Here is a 21,871-nt window from a genome sequence, read left to right as displayed (position 1 = left end):
AAAACCAATCCCTGCGAAACCATTTAACCAACAATCTCTCACTGCCCATCCTCCAGAGCCTTCAACATGCCCGCAGCAGCATGTGTGCCAAGGGCATCTAGGCTGGCCATGCCCATTATCTCCAAGACACTAATGTCAAAGCCAAAAGTCTGCCTCCACCAGGTTCTCATCTCGATAGCGACCAGCGAGTCCATGCCCAGATTGGCCAAGGGCGTTGAAGTTACCAAATCCTCCTCGGGCTTCATGATTAGACTAAGCAGCTTCTTTCCAATCTCCCTTGCAAGAGTGGCGGCAGTGGCCCCCTCTCTCAGTCTTCCCGCATCACGGCGCACACTACCAAGGAAGGCATTCAGACTGTCGTTGGACGAGCCCGAACGCGCGCTGGCTCCAAGACTGGTGTTGTGGTACATGGCCATTCGCATGTCCTTACGCCAAATGGACCGGTTGTCTGCACTCTCGAGAGGAGTGGCCGAAGCAAGACCAACAACGAAGTTGTTGTGAGTCACAAAAATCGAGGCTGGGCCACGCATGCTAGGAGGAGGAGGGACAGCTGGGAAGGTCATCGACATGGCAATGGCGTCCAGGAGTTCTTGCTCGTTGATTCCGTAGGCTCCCGTCAGCTTCATCACACGCTTTAGGCCGTCGTCGCCAGAGATGACACCAATATCAGTGACATCGCCAATGTCAACGGTAGAAGCTGGGAGGCCTAGGTCGGCGCGGTATTGAACGAAGCTATCAAGGAATGCGCTGGCACTGGCGTAGTTGGCCTGGCCTGGTTGTCCGATGATGCCCGAGATAGAAGAAAAGAGGAGGAAAAAGTCCAACTCGCAGCCGGCGGACACGGTGGCCTGGTGAAGGTTCCAAGTCCCCTTGATCTTGGGCTCGACAGCAGTTGTCCAATCCTCATAAGACATGCGAGACACGGCATTGTCTCGAAGAACCATGGACATTTGCAAAACACCCTTCAGCTTTGGAGCGGCCCCGATGGCTCTGTTGACGTCCTCCAAGACGGAGACGCTTCCTTGGATCAGTTGAACTTGGCAACCCATACTTTCAAGCTCATGAACTATGGCTTGCTCTCCTGGACGTGAGCCAGCGCTTCGAGAGAGATAGACCAGGTGGCGAGCACCATGCTCAACCATCCATCGCGATACCGAACGTCCAATGCCACCCAAGCCTCCAATCAGAAGATAAGAGGCTGACTCGTCAAGCCCGACCACCTTGGGCCTGGCAGCGCTGTCGCTGTCAAACTTGAGCGTACCGTCTGACTCGCGGATCGAGATGACGATCTTGCCGATGTGCAGACCTCGTTGCATGTAGCGGAAAGCATCCTGCACTGCATCGGCATCGAAGACCTTGTTCGGGCGAATAGGAACAATGTGTCCTTCCTTGTAATAGCGAACAACAGCCTTAAGAAGTCTGGATAACAGTTAGTCATATATCTAAGTGGCTATGGGAACAATAAACTCACTCTTTGCAGATGGATCGCCTCTTGGAGCACATCTGGTCCATGTCGACACAGCAGTAGCTTCGATTGGCCATGAAGACGTCCATGTCAAGCTTTCCAGACCCCAAGAGGTCTCGCTTGCCAATCTCGACCATCTTGCCAAACTCGGCAACACATCGCCAAGTTGCGTGAAGCAGCTCACCTGAAAGGGAGTTGAGGACGAGGTCAACTCCAACACCGCCAGTCTCTCGGAAGACTCCTTCGACAAAGGTGTCGTTGCGAGAGTTGAAGATCCTGTTTTGCGGGATACCAAAGGTATCCATGAGGTAGTTGACCTTGACCTCGCTGCCGACTGTGACATAGATCTCGGCTCCAAGCATTCGTGCGACTTGGATGGCCGCGATGCCCACGCCACCACAGGCGCTGTGAATGAGAATAGACTGAGGTAAATGTTAGTATAGGATTGTGGTAATAATAGGGAGTCTTAGGTAAGCCAATATCAAGAACATACCTGTCCACGCTTGAGGCCGCCAATGTCAATCAGAGAGTAGATGGCTGTGGCGTAAACGCAAGGCATTGTTGCGCCTTCCTCAAAGCTCAGCTCGTCGGGGATAACCTCGCAGAGCTTCTCCGAAGTAATGATGGAAGTAGAAAAGGAACCCCTGCTGAAGAGGATGACGCGGTCGCCTACGCGCAAGTCTTTGACGTCTGGGCCGAGACGAGTGACAACTCCTGTTGCCTCCAGACCGAAACCCTCATCGGGGATATCGATGATGCCATTGGCGCTGAGAACGTCCTAATTTTAGAGCAGACTGGTTAGTGGTCTTAGTCTTGTAACACCTATATACTACCCTACTCTTAGAGGAATGACTTACTCTGAAGTTGAGACCGCCGGCATACACATCAACCTCCACATCATCGCCTAGAAGGGGCTTCGCCACTCGACGGGACCAAGTTAGAGCATTGAGAAGACCGGGCTTCTTGCTATCGAGAACAATAGGCTCAGTTGGGTTGGCCGTCAACAGCTCTTGGCTCAGCGAGAATGGATAGTATCGTCCAATGTGGACCATGCCGTCCTTAATCGCGTACTCGTAGTCGGGATGCAGCCACTCGCACCGTTCGTTATCTCGAGCCAAGAATCTGGTAAAGACACTTGCAATCTGCTCAAGGGAGGTATCGATATCGTCCACCTCGCATGTCGCAAAGTTGACAGCCATCTCGCTGCGGATGGTTCGGGCAGCACCGACAACCTGGGCGTATGCAGGGCTGACGCACTGCGTCTGACTGGGACGGGTGACCCAGAAGATACCAGCATCACCAGCTCCATCGATGAGCTGCTTGAAGTTCTCAAACTGGATGGTGGTGATGTTCTCGAAGAACGGCTCGTCCCTTTCCATGAGAACGAGCACCTCTTGATCCGGAGGGGAAATTTCGTCAGGACTGCACTGATTGACAACAAGACCTTGCTTGGTCAGAATCTCAGACAGTTGTTGCGCAGAGCTGTCGCCAGAAGGGCAAAGGAGGGTCACTTCCTGACCGACAGTCTTCTCTTTAACGAGAGGCTTTGCAATGATGATGGTGTTCTCCTGGAGAGGCGTGTCTGAGCCCGGAGCAACGTCTGTCTCATTGAACCCTGCGGCGACGAGTGCAGCCTTCCATGCTTCAGTAGACACGTACGGCTCCTGGACACGGCCATCGGCGGCACCGCACCACCACCACTTCAAAACACCGAAGATGTAGTTGGGCCACTTGCACGAGGGACTCAGTTCCTGCAACAAGAGTTTGCCGTTGGGTCGAAGAAGCTTCCTGATATTCTTCAGGGTCTCGGAGATGGACCTTGTAGCATGGACGGCATTGGTTGCGATGACGAGATCGTAGTCCCCTTCCTTGAAGTCTTGCTCGGCGGGGTCCTGACCAAGATTCAGAACAGCATGGCGGATGTTGGCGAGACCCTTGGTTCGCTCCTTGTTGTCAAGTAGCAAACTAGAGCTGACATCTGTGATGGTATATTCCGAATAGTAGATGCGGCCGTCTGAGAAGCTGAGATCCGTCCAGGCGTCGACTGTTGGAGCGCCAGTGCCGGCGCCAACTTCAAGAACCTTGAGGCTGGGCTTGCTGTGCGCCAGGTGACGGAGGAACGTAGAGCGGTCAAAGTAGTCTCGGAATGCAAAGACCTTGGACAGAGTATCTCCAGCGAGAATCACTTCCATGGCATCGATCTGTCCATCGAAGATGCCATTGATGTCGGAGCAGATCTTGAACATGGCATTGGCGACGTCGGCGGCGGCAGTTGTAGACAGTTCCTGGGTAAGATCGGTGATTCTCTCCATGATATCCTCATCTGTTCCATCTCCAAAAGTAGAGCTCTCTGTGGAACGAAGCTGATCGTGAATCCACTCTCTGTACTTTTGCATGTGTGGCACTGTCGTCTCGGCCCCAGCCAGTTGCCGATTCGAGTACAGCAGGCAAAGGCGAGTCATCTCCTCAAGCTCTGGCGTGTATCTAGCTCGGTCGACATCAGGCTTCATGAGAGTCGTAGCATCCATAAAGTCCAGGTGAGGACCCCATTCGTATCGAGTAGTGGCTTGGTCGGTTCGCCCTTCTCCAGCACTGCCGTCCTCCAGAGCAGCCAATCGTACTCCCGCCATTTTGAGGACCGTGTGTCCATCCGCGACTCCCTTGCCTTCGCCCGCGATCGATCCAAAGCGGCTCATGACGGCCGAAACGTCAAGACTAACGCCCCCGACAGAACGATAGATGACAAGCTTCTCAATGGTGGTGGGGACGGACATGACAGGCTTGGTAGTGAAGCCCTTGGTGGCCGCCACGCTGAGCAACTGCAAGCAAGCGTCGACGATGACAGGGTGAAGATGATAATTGGCCTCATCGCCGACCTTGTTGTTGAGAACCTTGGCCACTGCGACCTGTTGCAATGTTCCTGACGAAATGTCTTCCAGGCGCTGGAACTGACGGCCATAGCAGAGACCAGCCTTGTGCATCGTCTCGTAGCACTTGCGTGAGCCCAACCTTCGGGGCAGGGGCTCTTGAGCTTCGCTCTCCTCCGGGCTCTCTGATACGGCCTTGACCTGACCGGTACAGTGCTTCGTCCAGGCGTGACCATTATGCGAAGCAATGGTAAACTCCCACCAGGAGCTGTCGAGCGAGTCCGTCAGACGATAAGGGCGGAACGTTGTCATGACTTCGACTGGGTGACCCTCAGTAAGTAGCAGTGCTGAGTTGACGAGAACGTGGCGGAGGGCATAGGCTTCCTGGACGCCTGTAGTTTGTCGGATTGCTTCGCCAACCATGGCAACGTAGCCAGCAAAGGGGAAGACTGCGTTCTCTCCGATGATGTGATCTCGGACCCAGGGGACATTGTCCAAGTGGAGGAGGTTACGCCAGGTAGGCTCCATGTCAGTGCTCTCTGCCACACGGAAGCCGAGAAGATCGTGATATGGAAATCCACGGTGACGCCACTCCTTGGAGATCCTTGATTCGTACCAGTAGCTCTCCTCATGGTTCCAAGGGTATCTTGGAAGGTCAGGCAAGCAGGCGCCATCAGGCACAAGAGCCGCAAAGTCGACGGGAACGTTCTGACAAAAAAGTTTTCCGACAGCGGTCAGGAACGACTCAATACAGTTCTGTTTGCGGATCATGGCAGCAGCATAAGGCACCGTCATCGACTTGTCAGCTGCAATCTGTCGGAGTGGGCCGGACAGAGCAGAGTGGGGGCCGATCTCGAGGAAGAATACATTCTTGCCGATAGGGTCGTCAAGAATGCTAGTGACTGCGGTCGAGAACATTACTGGAGACTCGAGATTGGTCTGCCAGTACTTGGGTCCGAGAGCGGCCTTGGTGTCGAAGAGTTTGCCTGTGACGCTGCTGAAGAAGGAACAGTTGGTAGGGGCGCAGCCGACAACCTTGTGTTCCTTCATCCGAGAGTTGTACTCGCTGCCAATCTCTGCCATGTGATAAGAGTGGTAGGCCTTGTCGACCTTGAGCATTCTGGCGAGGGCATCAGGATAAGCCTTGTGGATTTCAGCGACAACTGTCTCAAGCTTGTCGGTGTCTCCAGACAAGGTGACACTCTTGGGAGAGTTCTCACATGCCCTGACAACTCCGGGAATAAGGTAGGGCTCAACCTCATCCCAACCTAGTCCAATGGCTGCCATGGCACCCTTTCTCTTCTGTTGAAGTGTGACATCACCTCTGAGCCATGCTGCCGTGATTGCCTCCTGGGCAGTCAGAGCGCCAGCGGCATAAGCTGCAGCAATCTCACCACTAGAGTGACCAACTACAGCCAAGGGCTTGATGCCAATGGCGGCGAGGGCGTCGATCATGGCCAGCTGGATGGCAGTGCAGGCAGGTTGAGAAAGCCGTGCAGTTTCCACCCTGCTGGACCTGGGAGGCTTCAGCAATTCCTCCTCAAGACCCCAATCCGGACCACCGGGGATAGATCGAAGGTGTCCGTCAAGAGATCGGATGGTAGCCCTAAAGGTATCATTGGAGTATAGCATCTCCTTTGCCATCAGAGGCCATTGGGCTCCCTGACCAGTGAAAACCATGACGACACTAGGTGCTTGTCCAATCCGAGAAGTGGGAGGGACGAGACCAGCTCTCTCTCGTGAAGCCACCACGAAGGCTCGGTGCGTAAGATGCTGACGACGGTTGGCAAGGGTGTATGCCAGATCCCCAAGACTCTCAGGGTGACGGCCAAGGAACTCCTTGTAACCTTCAGCCATTCTCTTGAGAGAGTCAGCCGAGTTTGCCGAGTAGACAAGTAGTTGAGGTGTACGAGAAGCATTCTTGGTCTTTGTCTCAACATTGAAGCTTCGGGCAGAGTCAATGATAACGTGGGCATTGGCACCACCAATGCCGAAAGAATTCACACTGGCCCTCTCGTATCGATCCTCAGGCCAAGGAGTAGGCTCAATAGGAACAGTCAACTTCCTCGACTCAAATGGGATGTTTGGGTTCGGGGTGTTGAACTTGATGTTGGGTGGAATGATGCGATGCTGAAGAGCCATGACAACCTTGAGAAGCGAGGTGAGACCAGATGCTCCCTCTGAGTGGCCGAGGTTGGGCTTGACTGAACCAATATGGACACCCTTGTCGCCAAAGACTCGTGCGACAGCATTGGCCTCAATGGGATCACCGACAGGAGTACCTGTGCCATGGCACTCGACGAATCCTGTCTGTGAGACATCAAAGCCGGCGTCCTTATATGCCTTTCTCATCATTGCCTCATGGCTCAACGTGTTAGGATGAGTCAGGCCTGGAGTTTTACCATCGTGGTTTGTGGCAGTTGCCCGAATAACAGCTCGAATGGGGTTGTGATCTCTCAAGGCTGCCTCCAGAGGCTTGATATAGATGGCAGTAATGGCCTCTCCACGACCGTAACCATCAGCATCAGCTGAGAAACTCTTGCAAGAGCCATCGGGAGAAAGGACACCCTGCTCAGTCATGGCGGCGGTCATGTTGGGGGCCAGGATAAGGTTGGCACCTCCAACAATGGCGGAAGAGCAGTCACCTCGCTGAATAGCGACACATGCTTCATGGAGACACACAAGAGCGGCCGAGCATCCAGTGCGGACCGTCATACTGGTTCTCAGTTAGTACACAGGGAAGATAGAGAAGGATATCAGGATATACACACCTGGGTCCATGAAGATCCATCTCGTACGAGATACGATTCGACAGGAGAAAGTCTCCGTAGCCTCCAACACGGTGCATTCCCCACTGCTGAGGCTCCTTTGCCCACATCTCAATCCAGTCCTCACCGAAGCTGCCCATGTAGCAACCTACCAGACCCCCTCTGAGGTTTGTCTCACCTGCATCATCGATAGCCTCCCGAACAACCTCGAGCATCTGTCTCTGGTGAGGATCGGCGCGTTCTGCCTCAGTCCGGCCCAGGTTGAAGAAAGACCCGTCCAAGCTGCCTAGGTTGATGCTCTCATCAAGGAAATAGCCGTACTCAGACTTGACTGATCCAGGTTTGACATGGGGAGAGTAATAGGCATCAACGTTATATCGAGACTCGGGGACACGTGTGCGAGCATCCCCCTTAGCCACAAGAAACTCCCAGAGCTGCTTAGGAGTGTGCAAGCCGCCAGGAAGACGACAAGCCATTCCGCAGATGGCGATTGATACCGGACCAGAGCCCTTGGCTGTGTTTGCCCCGTTGATATGAGTTCCATTTGTAGAAGCACCGTTGGTATGCACACCGTTCGTGCCGTTTGCGCCATTGACACCGTTGCCGTTGACTCCATTTCCATTAGTGTGGCCGTTGACGCCATTAGTGCCACTGGCACCGTTGGTACCGTTAGTGTGTGTGCCATTCGTGGCGGTGATGTTCTGGGCGTCGGTCGTCATGGTGTAGGTGTCAAGCTGTGGAGTGTAATGTGTAATGACAATTCTCCGGTCCCGCGAAGGAAGAATGAATTCTAAGTTTGAAAGGTGTATGATGAAGAAGTCTTGGAGAAGTTGCTTGGGGCTAACTGAATGGAATTTGCTCTGAAGTCTCGAGGATGCCACAAGCTTATAGCTTTCGTTGTAATGTATCTGAATCGACTAAGGAGATAAAGTGTATGCTTAGATCCCATCCTGAGCCTGTCTTCCTTTTTGGTTCAATGTAGCAACTCCCAAGAAACGGAATCCGTGAAGCGTTGCGTTTGTCGGAACCTTTCTCACCATCCTAGAATAATCGTGCGTGGTTCGAGAGAACGGAGTTGCCGTGGCTTGGCCAACCTCAAGGTCGGGTTCCGCCCTCGCTTCGATGCGCCAAGGGATATTGGAAGTATGACATTTGATACTATCTCGACAGCTGAAACAGGAAGGTAGACTTGTATGTTGGGATTCGCGATGGTGAACAAACGTGGGATACCTATTGGACATGGTGTGTGGCCACACCCCACGGCTTGGCCCCCTGCGATGCGACCTAGCCCACTTAAGGAGGCACTTTGGAATCTCCCCTGCATTTCTCTGACCACCCGGCCACCGCCTGTTCTCTGCAAGATACCAGTGGTCTAGCTTTCTGCCCCTCGATGCAACTCTTATCGGAACCCGCAGTCGGCTGATATGTCCGGAACCCGCACCTTGGAAGATCGAATGAGTTGGCATCACGCTGATATGGATATGAAACCAAACGCCGGAGCAGTGGTAGGAGAAAGTGAATTGAGCTTTGGTTGAATATCGGATCCCGGAAAGATCTGAGACTGGAGTTGAGTGACAGCATAGGGCAGCCTTGCAACAACTCATTCAGAAGTCAAACCATAGTCGACAGGCCGATTCGACAACATGTGATAGTCAATAGGATGAGATAGGCTACTCTTTCCTCAACCCGAACTCAAATACACATTGTTTCGCCGCGTATTTCTATCAAAACTCGACCCTCACCTCACAGTTTTACCCAGTTTCCACCAATCTCTTGCAAACCCAGCTTCTTTTGAGAGTTCAGATCTTCAAACCTCGCTTTAATTCACTACTTCAACTACCCAGTCAACCACTTAGTCAACCGCTCCGTCAAAATGCCCAAGGTTGTGCCTCACATCAAGGAATATTTGCAGGCCCAGGAGCCGCAAGCTCCTCGCATGAAAGACGCACCCGTCTTTTACCGCAACCTGGAGGAAGCTCTTGACACGCGTCGGGTGGATCAGAATCTCATTGTCTTCCGTGACTTCAAAGAGGGTGTGGATTTCTCATCCAACGACTTCCTATCTCTGGCAACCACTGGTCTCCTTAGAGACGAGTTTTTTGAGGAACTTAACCGTCACCCCAACTTCCGTCTTGGAGCTACAAGCTCTCGGCTTCTTGATGGAAATAGCAGTTACATGGAGACCATCGAGAAGGAGATCGCCGAGTTCCACAACGCCGAAGATGCCATCATCGTCAACTCCGGCTATGAAGCAAACGGTGCCATTTACACTGCCATTCCTCGTCCAGGCGACGCGATAGTCTATGATGAGCTTGTCCACGCTAGTACGCACGATGGAATGAAGAACTCTGTGGCTCTTACCAGGGTATCTTTCCGCCACAATGATGTTGACTCCCTGGAGGAGACCCTGGCCTATATCCGCGATACCCAGCCCCTTATCCAAAAGGGCGAGAGATCTGTCATCATCTCTGTAGAGTCAATCTATAGCATGGATGGAGATATTTGCCCTCTGAAGGAGTTTGTGGATGTTGCCAAGGAAGTTTTCCCCCTCGGCAACGCTCAGTTTGTCGTTGACGAGGCCCACGGCACTGGCGTTGTTGGAAAACAGGGAGGAGGCCTTGTTCAAGAGCTTGGCCTCGAAAAAGAGATTGCAATTCGAATGCACACATTTGGAAAGGCTCTGGCTTCCAATGGAGGTGAGTTGTCGACGGACAATCGAGTTGTTGGCCTTGCTAACATGGTCTAGCCGTCATTCTGTCAAACTCAACTGTCAAGACCATGCTCATCAACTTTGCTCGTGGAATCATCTACACGACGGCCCCTAGCTTCCTTGTGTTGGCCGGCATTCGCGCTGGTTACAACCTGCTCAAGGCGGACATGACTGTGAAGGTAAGGAGCTGACCCCAGCAACATCCTTAATGCGGAGGGCTGACGCTTATATGCACGCACCAGGCTCAAGAACGGGTCCAGTACCTTGTCAAGCTCTTCTTCAAGACCATCCAGGCGCACCCTGCCTACGAGCGGGCTGCGGAGACTGGAATTCTCCGTGTCCCGCTCGCTGATGGGTATGAGAACAGGCCTTTCGTGACCCAGGTGGTGCCTGTCTGGACTCGTCCTCACCAGAACCTCTTCCTAGTCTTCCATCTCCAGATGGCCAAGTATTGTGCGTACCCCATTGACTTCCCTGTCGTGCCCAAGGGTGCGCCGCGTGTCCGTTGTGTGTTCCACAACCACAACACCGACGCTGAGGTCGAGGGTCTGGCCCACACCTTGTATGAGTGGGCTCAGGAGATGCTTGACATTGAGGACGGAAAGGTGTCGTCCAAGATCCCAGTAGCAGCTCGCCAAGCTTTTACCTGGACCGCGGAAGGAGAAACCAATGGGAATGGCGTGAAGGCATAGGTAGATGTTGCGATATTCTGGAGGAGGATAGAAGGCCTGATTGGTTGTGTTGTACGGGGACCAGGGGAGGGAGTGCCGAGACGCTCCTTACACTTGCCATTCTTTTGTACCCAGACCTGGTCTTTCGCTTAAGAGTCTGGGTACTGAACCCGGAAATTAGTAAATAGACGCGTGGATTTGCTTAAAACACCAATGTTATGGTCTAAGTGACAAGGAACAAGAAGAGTAACAAGGGTCATCCCTATGCTTAACAGCATGCAGAAGGTAACTTTGGTAGAAGCAAGGAGACCCTGTTGAAACGTGGAAACAGGGGGATAGTAAATTAACCTTTATAGCCAGTTGTCTGCGATAACCACCCTCACGTGGAGACAGCTTTCTAAGCCCTACGGACAACCATCGGACCCGAATGAGATACCTTCCCCATTGAGAGTGGTGCTGCGTAGCCCTGTCAGATTCAACGGGTGATCGGCCGAGCCGCCTTGGCGCTAAGCCTCGGTGTCCAGTTCAGGAGTAGATGGATGCACTTTGATGGGGTACCTTGGTAGATTTACTACTGAAGACGTGGGGTGAGGAGGGATCGAGCTCTAATTCAGTGAATGTAATGAGATTCCTACTTCAAACCGAAGGGACTGTGCTCTTGAATCCGTAATATCCTGGCGATTGCTCACGCTGACCTTATCTTGACACCACCCTTGCCAAGGACCTGTATGTACGATGCCCCAAAGAGCAACAGTCCTCACGACTAATTTCCAATGAAAGAAGGAGAAACCCAAATAAGCAGGTAGTACAGTGTCATGTCACTTTGAGCAAGATCGGCCCTCAACCGTATCAAACCGACCAACCGGCCCCTGTCAAGTGGCGCCATCCCGTCTGACGTGTTGCTTAGCGTTAATCAACAGGCCTCATCTCACAAATCGGCTGAATTCATGCTACTGTGCATTCACGAATCTCTTCCGGCATTGCTCAGGCGCCAACCAGATGATGGTTTCACGAACCGTGGGGGAAAATAGGCAACCAACAAAGATCTGGTAGGGGGACCCAAGCATTGTTGCAGCGACATCCTTGTAGCTGGTGTCTGCGCCATGATGAAGTTACATTCACCGAGGGTCGTTTCGAGGCGGTCTTACATCAACGACCTTCGTCTAACTCCGGTTCCTGTCGTAGATCTCCTGATCCATCCGACGGCATTATCTCCCCGCGCCACTCAGGTCGCGGAGTGCGACATGCGCAGTCTGGAGTGAGGTCTGCACGGACCGAAGGATCTTGTGGGCCAACATCAGCACAGGAAGGATGCAAATGTGCCGATGTCTTTTAGCCAACGCGGCAATGAGACGTTGATCAACCTCTCTGGACACGGCCAACAGCCACGGGGGAGCCGTTAGCTCGGGCCGAACCGCGTGCCTCGACCAGTAAGAGAAGGTCTCAGCCCCGGGGTATCTGTCTGGGAGGTGGCCTTGATGTACCTCAGCCTTAAATAAGATGGGGCAAATATCAGCCCTAGTCGCTGGCAGTTCGTGTTGGTTCTCGCCGTCAGAGCCGATCGATATGCACTCAGATACTACTTCGGAGCACTTCCAAACAGAGTCATAATGCCGTCGCACGGGAAGAGAAGTTGGGATGCATCTGAGGATACCGAGGCACGCATTAACCCTCTCGTATTTGCGTTTAGGTTTTGGTCCCACGTCCTGTGTTGATGAGGTTACTGACCAGTGATGTAGAAGGGAACTTCGAAAGACTACCCAGGTGTGTTGTGTGACGTCCTTTTGCCGCTTTATGGAAGAACTAGTGGTTAACTTGAGCGTGTTTTTCAATAGTATGCGATCAGTGCAGGTCACGAAAGATTCGATGTGGGAGAGAGCGGCCTCATTGTTCCAACTGCGTGCGTCTCGGCCTTGACTGTGAATGGCTGGGACAGGGAAAGAAGCCCAACCAAACGACTTGGTTGTAAGTATCTGATAGACCCAATGATTCTACTATGACCGAACTTCTAAACTCCCTCTGTCGATTTAGAAGCCACGCAGTAAACCGCCTCGGCGATCGACTCCAAAAGCTTGAAGATGCTGTCTCCGGCCTGCAGGGTTCCAAAGATACCCAGAACTCTGAGACGACACCTCCTCCAATGCCTGGCTCACCGAGTACAATACCAAGTCCCTCCTAGGGCCGAAGCTGCGTTGTTCGAAACGTCGGTGGTCGCGAACGATATTACGGGTCCACGTCTTTAGTCTCGCTGATGCAAGATATGGCGGCCATCTTGCAAACCAACATATGCGGAATGGAGAATACCCAGACCAACTCAACTCGTGCAATAGTTGCCCGCGAAGAGATTGTTAAACTAGCAGAGCCGCATCACATGTACACACATGTCTCTGACGGTTCCGTCCTGACCGGCCCTCCTTTGGTTATCGTCGAGGCTATGATCGAGCCATACTTTGAGATGGTAAATCTGCATATGCCTCTCTGGACAAAGGAAAGCTTTCATCGTCTTATGGACTCTGCCCCAGAGTCTTCCAATGCATCAGATAAGCGCGCATATGATGTGTGCGCGAACAATCTGGTGCTGTTGACACTGCAGGCCAAATCCCTTCATTCCAGAGCGGTTTCGATTAGAACCAGCACAGAAGCTTCTGGGGCGTCTTCAATCGATATGGATCTCATAAAATCATTCATCGCAAACGCAAAGCGGGCTTTGGAGAATGTCGAGTTGCTGCTCCTCAACCCCAGCCTTCTGACTTTGCAGGCTCTGTTGTCTCTCGTGCGTCCCTCTCTTTCTCGTACATCTTGACGTGTTGGTTCTAATAACAGACAGTGCCTGGTAGCGCAAACATCCCTTTCAGAGGATGTTGCCGCGTTGGTATTTAGTTTCGCCGTCCACGTAGCCAAGTCTATCGGACTTCGCCACTGGAGCTCGGCAAACTTGACCGAAACAGTGAATGCCGGGGAGTGCCAGGAAAAACATCAAGTCATGTACTGCATGGAATGTCTCAGTAGGGCTGTGGCCTGGTCTTCCGGGTTGTCCCTCAACTTGCCCAGTGTTGACCTCCTTGAGCGTAGCCTCTCAAGTTCGCCAGCCACAAGCCATCTTGCCACTCGAGTCGCTCTTTTGCAGCTCGAGGGGCAAGTATATAACTGCCTGTACTCTGATGAGGCGACTAATCAAGGGCCTATTGCCGTCGGAAAGGCGACTATCAACCAGGGCCGGAAGCTGGATGACTGGGCAGCGAACCACTCAGACGAACTCGACGAAGGCCAATATTCTGGCACTTTTAGCGGCGAACTGTGCCATGATCTCGCTGTGAGATTTTACTCCATCCAGGCATTGGTCTCATGGCCTATTCCGGAGGATGCATCAATGTCTCCCTCGATACTGGATGTTGCTCGGCGTTCTCTCCGATTCTTCCAAAGGCTGTGGACGGCGACCTCGGAAAGAGGACACCATCTGGACTTGGCTCTGTGAGTATTCCAGTGGCTTTCAGGATACTCTGCAATGTTCTCTTGTCGTTCCTCACAAATGCTGACCATGCACTAGACTCGTCGCTTCGTACCCTCCTGTGCCCTTCTTTGAGCTCTCTAGGCATGTCTTGACCAGCCATCAGGCCTCTGACGAGGACTGGGAGCTTCTGCACTCCTTTGCTGGCATGATTCGAATATTCGCAGAGTGGGCTGAAGAAAATTCCTTCATGAAGAGACTGTCGAGGTTCTGCGACATTATGGTGCAGCTGATCAACGCAGATCGTGAAGAAAAGTCTTCAAGGCGACCCGAGAGTCGGCCTGCATCGGTCGGCCAAGCTTACATACATACCCTGGAACCAATCCCCGGAAATATGGTCCCGATAGTTCACCCTTACGGAGGGGACTCTGTCGCTTCCTCCTCTCGTAGCACTTCCACACCTATCTCGGGGTTTGCTCAACCAATGCATCCAACTTCGGATGCAGAGCCGGTCTCGCTTCCCACCGTGTCAGAATCAATCATTTCGTCGTCTTTAGGTCCGTTTGATGGCGTGTTTGGAGGAAGGTTGAGTCCGATTGGTGACTTGGAGGGATGGATCGTGGAACCTGGAGCCCAGGGGGCGCCTTTACCCAACTCGATGCCGAATTTCATGTTTCAAGATGGCGGCGCTTTTTCGTTTGATAGAATCGATCTTGGGTGAATCATTGTTCGGGCGGATTTTGGCTTTTGGTGGCCGCAGCATGTCCTTGGTGCATTAGAGCTTGTCAAGACTCTGCTGGTGTTTACTCGCAAACTTTGGATAAGAAGTTTCGCATGGCCATATACCGTGAATACGGCTTTCGCCCCTTCTTATTACCTGCATAACTTCATGTGAAGCCTCGGCACGCAGCTGTATACGCGGACTTGACTGGGATTCCCATATTCCGCGGATGCCGAGCGGGCGTAGGTAAACGGTGGTGCGACAACTGAACGCTGCTGACCAGTTCCGACAGTCAGATGATACCCTTGATGGATGGATATTTAGGAGCAGGAGACAGTGCGCATACGAACTGGGCTGAACCATCACGCGAGTCAGAGTCCAGGTACCAGGGCCCCTGCTGCGGCTCTTGATGCCGCCCGCCCGGCGCCGGAACCGCCAGCCTCTGATCCGGTTACACTTTTAGAGCTTAACTATGATGGTTGCAGTCCAATGGGATGATGGGATCGTGCAAACCTAGATGTAGGGTTGAGTCAGGTGCCAGTTGGGGGTGAGGTGCCTGAGCCACGGGACCCTTTTTGGAGGATCGTGAGGCCCTGTAGGGAAAGGGTCCCCTGTGCGGGCCAGGGGCTACGTGGCTAGAATTATATATCTCCAGACAGTTCTATATTGATTTCAGTCAGTTGACCATTTGAGTTTGTTGTCGTTATTGACAATAACCTCATTTTGCGACTCAACCAGAAACAGTGTTTGGGTTTAACTTTGTACCTGAGTAGTGACGTTCACGAGAGCCTCAACAGCTTGAATCGCTTGATGTCATTAGGTACAGCAAGTTGGTTAGCGCTGGGGCGGGCAGGGTTGTAGGTACTGGAGAACAACTGCAGCACGGAAATAGTTGTCAACTGTCTCGGCACAACATCATATCATGGACATCATTTTCCTCGGCTTCCGCTCGGTAATCATAATCTCCTGTTATCTCTGGTCACACGTCATCAAGAAATTTTTTACTTTTTCCAAGCTTTTCCTTGCCTAGACAACAAAGACAAACGTCACCGGGCCCCATATTATTTGGATCCCAAGCTTGCCTCCCTAGCCACCAAACAACGGGGAACGTGCCAGGAAAAATCTCTGACCGCCTGTGGCCGAACTTATTCCGGGATTACGGTGCTGCCTAGAAAACCCCCAACAAGAACAAAACACCTGTCGTCAACGGTCAGCGGTGAGCGGTGAGTTCCTAATCTTCACCTTTCTTTCACAACCAACCTACGTCACATCACAATGCCTCTCAAGCTCAACTCAGCGAACCTCTCTACAATCTCTTCACAGCAAGAGAACCGTACTGTGGAAATTCCTACTTACGACAGAACTGCCGTCAAGGATGGAATTGTCCACGTCGGCGTTGGTGGCTTCCACAGAGCTCACCTTGCTGTCTATATCAACCATTTGATTCAGAAGCACAACCAGAACGAATGGGGCATCTGCGGCGTCGGTCTTCGACCCAATGACTCTGCCATGCGCGATGTCTTGGAGTCTCAAGACTACCTGTACACCGTCATTGAGCGGTCTGCCAAGGGCAGCGACGCCAAGGTCGTCGGCAGCATCAACAATTTCGTTTTTGCGCCCGACAATCGTCAGGCCGTTATCGACAAGATGGCTCACCCAGACACCCACATTGTGTCTCTGACCATCACCGAGAGTGGCTACTACTACAACGAAAACACCCACCAGCTGCAAGCCGACCATCCCGACATTCAGCACGATCTGAAGGAGGAGAACGCAAACGCCCCCATCAGCACCTTTGGCTTCCTCTACGCCGCTCTGGCCAAGCGCCACGAGCAGGGCCTGAAGCCCTTCACCGTCCTGTCCTGCGACAACATGCAGCACAACGGTACCATCACCCGCAACATGCTCAAGACCTTTGCTGGTCTGCGCAACCCAGAGCTCGCCAAGTGGATTGACGAGGAGGGAGCTTTCCCCAACTCCATGGTTGACCGTATCACCCCCGTCACCCACCAGACGGACATCGACTCGCTCGCAGAGACTTTCGGCATCGAGGACGCCTGGCCCGTTGTCACCGAGCCTTTTATGCAGTGGGTTGTCGAGAACCACTTCTGCGATGGCCGCCCTCCATTTGAGAAGGTCGGTGTCCAGGTTGTCCACGACACGCACGATGTTGAGCAGTTTGAGAAGCACAAGCTCCGTCTTCTCAACGCCAGCCACTCCGCCATGGCCTACCCCGGCCAGCTGGCTGGATTCCAGTACGTGCACGAGGTCATGGAGCACCCTCTTTACCGCAAGTTCATCTGGCAGATGATGCAAGAGGAGGTCAAGCCCCTGCTTCCCGAGATTCCCGGCGTCGACATTGACCAGTACTGCAACACCCTTATGGAGCGCTTCTCCAACCCCACTATTATGGACCGAATTCCCCGTCTTGCCCTTAATGCCTCGGGCAAGATTCCTCAGTTCATTATGCCTTCCATCGCCGAGGAGATCTGGGCCAAGGGTCCCCTCCGCCGACTGTCCTTCGTCGTTGGCGCCTGGTTCCGCTACATCCACGGCGTGACTGACAAGGGCGAGAAGTTCGAGGTTGAGGACCCTATGCTCGAGCAGCTGGAGGCCCTTGCCAAGGCCGGCGGAGACGACCCCCGCGAGCTTCTCAGCATCAAGATGCTCTTCGGCGACGACTTGCGAGACGACAAGCGCTTCGTCGACGAGCTCACCACTGCCATGCAGCTCATTGCCAAGGATGGAGTCATGGCCACTATGCCCAAGTATGTCGATTAGACGGCATGGATAGATTGTATTACAGCCTTTGATGTTATAATGAGTATGGATCTGATAGAACGCGGTCATGAAAAAGTTGAAAAGTATAGATAGACGGATAGCATGATCAGACTTTATCACGATTAGATAGATTTGCGCAATGATTGATGGATTATAATTCACAATGACTAGACAACTCGATCAGAAGTGAAGTTGAATTGGCGATGACAAGTGAATGCGACTCTGACCCTGTTGTGAATGTCTGCATCTTGAATCTCACGTCCCGCTCTCGATAATGTCTTATTTTTGATTGAATCTGCATAGTAAATGAACACCCTGTATGTCCTATTGTGTCCCTTACGAAATGGTAGTCCTAAATCCACGCTTCGTAACTTTTCAAACTGTTCTGTGCTCCCTTTGAAGATTCATCCCGACCAAAGGACCCAATGACAATTTCCCATTTTTACTTTCCTCATTATCCATCATTGACCATCAGCATGAGACTCCACATTAGGTAGGAGGAGACCAGACCTCCCATTCATGCCGTTCAGATAAGGCTTCACCTCGCTCAACAGACAGACCTTGATATCAAAACCTACCCCGACTACCCCAAACAGGGACACAAGACTCTTGGTTCCCATGGATATAATGTCACTCTGGATAGACTTTAGGCTTGGGAAAAGCTGGGGCGTCTGGCCCTTCCAGCCTGCCAAGGTCAGAAGCGCTTCCTCGAGACAACTCGTCCACCGTGAGTCATTCCTTGCTGAGAGCGAGACAATCGAATCAGGAAGAAGACGCATCAGTACCTGGTGGTCGACTTCATGCTCCTTGGCGATGGGAACATGACCAAAAAGGACCGTAGAGTTGAGAAACACGTGTTCCAAGACAGAAAAGTGCTTCAGATCAAGGTCATCTGGGATCTTGTTCATTTGAAAGCCCCGATTCGCGAGGTCGAGATGCAACACCTTGAGAGAATCTTTATGCCTCTCAAGACATTCAATGGCCTCTGAAAATTGGAAATGATCCGAAGAAGTACCTGATGCGAATGGGTTGAAAGACCCAGGGTCGATCTTGGCTTCAAACTCAAAGGCTGTCAAACTCCCTGTACAGGCAGCCAAGAGTTCCTGAAGACTCTTGGCCGAGACCAGGCAATCTGTTACTCGAAGAGTCTTGAGTTTGGGCATCTCTGGAATCGGAGACCCATGGAAAGAGTGTTGGTGTAGGTTCAATGTCTCCAGGGTGGAGGCCAGTTGGATGATTGGATTTCCGCCAATTGCAAGGTCCAGGGTCTTCAGAGGCAGACTCGAGACCCCAAGGGCCGGAAGTGCAGAGTGCGGGAGCCCATGGGTTGGCCATCTGTAGTTTCCTTGGAGGCTGATGTAGTCGAGATTCGGCATGAGGGCGATCAGCATAGCCACCAACTCGGCGTTCATCCAGCGCCGACCTGGCTCAGAGCCCTCGCGAAAGGCATTATGTAGATTCTGGAGTTGCCTTTCATCCAGACTACCACCCCCATCCAAATGAGAGTCAAGGAACACTTCATAAGTGTCAGGCCAATCGCACTTCTCATGAGTGGATGCTTTCGAGACCCGCTGTCTCCACGCAGCTGGTAAATCGACATCAAGAGCACGAGCCGCTTCCAGGATGATAGCTCGATTTTCTGCCTGACAACTTGTCTCAAATAGGGACGTAGAAACGTAGAAGACTCTGACTGAGTGAGCAAGATCAGGTCTCTGTGTCAAACATCTCATAAAAGACGCGAGTCGGCCTTGCCAAGTATACAACTTGGAAACCCAAGAGTCACCGTGGCCAAGTGCGAACTCATGATACAAGACAGACTGCGCAATATCCCGGAGACGTCTTGATACTAGTGAAGCCGAGTAGAGTGTATGTCGGTCAAGGGAATACCATGACTTGAGATCCCCTCTTTGTCTCGTACGATGAGGCTTGTGGCGAAGTGGTCGGGTGTCCCAGGACTGATTGTACTCGTCCTGGCAATGTGGGCAAAAATACCCAAAAATTTGCAACAAAATCTCGTTTGGGAGATTCGAGATTGGATCAGTAGCCATGGCCTTTACTGCTCATCTGACATAAAAAAAATGATTGTCGAACGAGACACCGGATGGAAGGAAGACCGAGAATATGTGGTGTTTCGATGGGCTGTTCAGCCACGTGACGAGAGGTGCATGATGCAGCTACAATTCGCGATCTTAATGGCCCTTTGACGATTATTGCTTTTTGTTGTGTATGGCCGGCCCGGGAACATGCATGGTGGTGTTGCTGGGCGAGCCTCCCGGACCGGATAGACAGCCGGACTGATGGGCTTCTGGAGGTGTTGATCGACAGGAGTTGGTGAAGACGTTGCATTCGACCCTATTGCTCGTAATACTGAAAAAAACTTGGCAATTAGTGAGGTATTTGACCCTGGGTCCTGTTTCAGTGAAATTCAACCAGATGCGCCATACTCGTCGGTCCCCAGTGACACTGCTGGCACGAAATATGCCCTATCGCCCATAAGGTTAGTGAGTTTCTAGGATATCATGCGTCTTACATAGTGATACTTATCAATCTCATTGATAAGTGTCTATTGCTTTATCAAAAGTAAGCGCATCGAGTTGATGCATTTTCACGGTTTCGAGGGAAGAAGGTTGGCCAGACCAGGTTTGATGCAGGAAACCTTGATTGTTGAGCTCAAAACCGTCGCAGTCAATCAAATTCGATCGGATCTTGTGAGTTTCAAAAATTTCAGGGATTGCATCTCATATAAGTTGAGGGTTGAGGTTAATGAGATTTGCCTAAATCTATGTCAGTCACTAATCAACCATCACTCCGGCAATAGGCACACCAACCGCCACGAGACTATGCACCACCATAGGTAAAAGGAGCATGCAAGTAGCCAGATTTATCACAATAGTATCGAATTGAGAAAAGATCAGAAATCGCTTATAGGGAAATGATTGATGTAAATTGACTAGTATCTGAATCATATTTTGTATGGGTACGCGTGAGCGGGTGAGGAGACCCGTTTAAAATTGACCAGGCGGGTTCCTCCTCTTTTATAGGGCTCCGTCGACTTAGGCAATGAGGGCCTCCTCGCCGGGAACGATGGTGCCGTTGGTGACAGCAGCAGCGTGGGTGCGAGCGAGCCAGCCCCAGACGGGGTAGTACTTGTCGAGCCAGGGGATGAGCTCCTTGGAGCCAGGGGTGTTTCGCCAGTCGCGCATGAGGTCGCAGACGATGGAGAAGAGGCTGACGGTCTGGACACCGGCGCGGGCCATGCGGTCGTTGGAGATGTCACGGACGAGAGCAGAGTTGGTACCAGAGGCCTCGACGTTGGCCCAGACGGAGTAGCCCTCCTCGCGGAGAGAGAGAGCCAGGAAGGTGGTGCAGACATCGGTGGTGATACCGGCCATGATGATCTGGCTCTTGTTGGTGGCGCGAACGGCGTCGCGGAACTCAGAGTTGTCCCAGGCGTTGACCTCACCCTGGCGCTGGATGAAGGGAGCCTTGGGGTACTTCTCGATGATCTCGCGCATGAGAGGACCGTTGGGGCCTGGTGATTGGTCAGTACAAGGTTTGAACTATATGATTCAGAGACGGCAACTTACCCCGGTCGGCAGAGGTGGTCAGGATGACGGGAAGGTCAAAGACCTCACCAAGAGCCGCGTGGGCAAGAGCCTGGTCGCGGTAGAGGGTAGGGTCAAAGTCCCGAGCGATCTGGTAGAGACCTTCCTGGATGTCGACAACGAGGAGGAGCTGAGTAAGTTAGTAGGAGTATTCTGTAGATCTCGGAGGAGATACTTACAGCATCGTTCTTGTCAAGGCGCTCGTACTTGAAGGTGTTCTGGGACACCTTGTTGGCGAGGGCAGCAGTGGCCATCAGGCCAACGCTGAGGAAAGAGGGAACCTTCATCTTGGAAGTTGAAGAATTGAGATTCTTGAAAAGACTTGAAAGTATTCGGGAACTCTCTTTGAAGATGCTGAAACTCCTTGATGGTTGTCTGAGCCTGGAGAAACAAGTCTGAACTCGGGGAAGTCGTCGAGGTTTATATACTCGATTCTTGACAACTGGCGGCCGCGATGCTCAAGGTTCAGCATCTTTGCCCAACCTCGTCAATGTAGCAACCGACACTGAAGCCCCCGAGTCGTAGCGTAGACATCCACAGCTGCTGCACGAGCGGGAATCGCGCCCGACTGACCAAGTGGACCGGGTCGGCCGCATATTGAGAGGCCAAAGTATTCACATGCCATGTAGTTACCCAAGAGGCTTGAAGGTTAATCGGCAAGCGGCACGTAAACATGACAATTCACAACGGCAAATACCGCCTCGGCTAGATCTCATTGTGCATTGCGGGTAGGGCAGGTTTGCATGAACATGGATGAGTTGGGTGAATGGTAATGTCTATGTAAGCCTATACGCGGGTTTGTCATCATGCAACCCTCTCGACTCAGCGAAATCAA

The 21,871-nt window shown here is 52.4% G+C and overlaps 4 protein-coding genes across 4 annotated transcripts; 2 read left to right on the top strand and 2 right to left on the bottom strand.

The window, feature by feature from the left end:
• Positions 1-38: 38 nt before the first annotated feature.
• LRP88_01678 (type I polyketide synthase) lies at positions 39-7,819 on the bottom strand (the record flags this gene model as incomplete). The annotated part of the gene is made up of 7 exons (XM_083238354.1): positions 39-381; positions 431-517; positions 568-1,419; positions 1,472-1,887; positions 1,959-2,243; positions 2,323-7,048; positions 7,104-7,819. 7 exons carry the CDS (start codon positions 7,817-7,819, stop codon positions 39-41), a joined length of 7,425 nt encoding a protein of 2,474 aa, XP_083106859.1.
• A 1,154-nt stretch (positions 7,820-8,973) lies between these two features.
• On the top strand, positions 8,974-10,502 carry LRP88_01677 (aminotransferase class I/II-fold pyridoxal phosphate-dependent enzyme; the record flags this gene model as incomplete). Its single annotated transcript, XM_083238353.1, has 3 exons — positions 8,974-9,796; positions 9,847-9,989; positions 10,053-10,502. The coding sequence occupies 3 exons, from the start codon at positions 8,974-8,976 to the stop codon at positions 10,500-10,502; spliced, it is 1,416 nt and encodes a 471-aa protein (XP_083106858.1).
• A 5,423-nt stretch (positions 10,503-15,925) lies between these two features.
• LRP88_01676 (mannitol dehydrogenase family protein) lies at positions 15,926-17,431 on the top strand (the record flags this gene model as incomplete). The annotated part of the gene is made up of 1 exon (XM_083238352.1): positions 15,926-17,431. The coding sequence occupies one exon, from the start codon at positions 15,926-15,928 to the stop codon at positions 17,429-17,431; it is 1,506 nt and encodes a 501-aa protein (XP_083106857.1).
• Positions 17,432-20,484: 3,053 nt separating this feature from the next.
• On the bottom strand, positions 20,485-21,323 carry LRP88_01675 (Isochorismatase-like protein; the record flags this gene model as incomplete). Its single annotated transcript, XM_083238351.1, has 3 exons — positions 20,485-20,963; positions 21,019-21,166; positions 21,219-21,323. The coding sequence occupies 3 exons, from the start codon at positions 21,321-21,323 to the stop codon at positions 20,485-20,487; spliced, it is 732 nt and encodes a 243-aa protein (XP_083106856.1).
• Between the last annotated feature and the right edge of the window lie 548 nt (positions 21,324-21,871).

This window comes from Fusarium phalaenopsidis, assembly GCF_050370095.1.
Source record: "Fusarium phalaenopsidis strain FUZ10S chromosome Unknown contig_32278, whole genome shotgun sequence".
Taxonomy (NCBI): Eukaryota; Fungi; Ascomycota; class Sordariomycetes; order Hypocreales; family Nectriaceae; genus Fusarium; species Fusarium phalaenopsidis.
The sequence above is the reverse complement of the archived record's forward strand: the minus strand, read 5'-3'. Positions and strand labels throughout refer to the sequence as shown.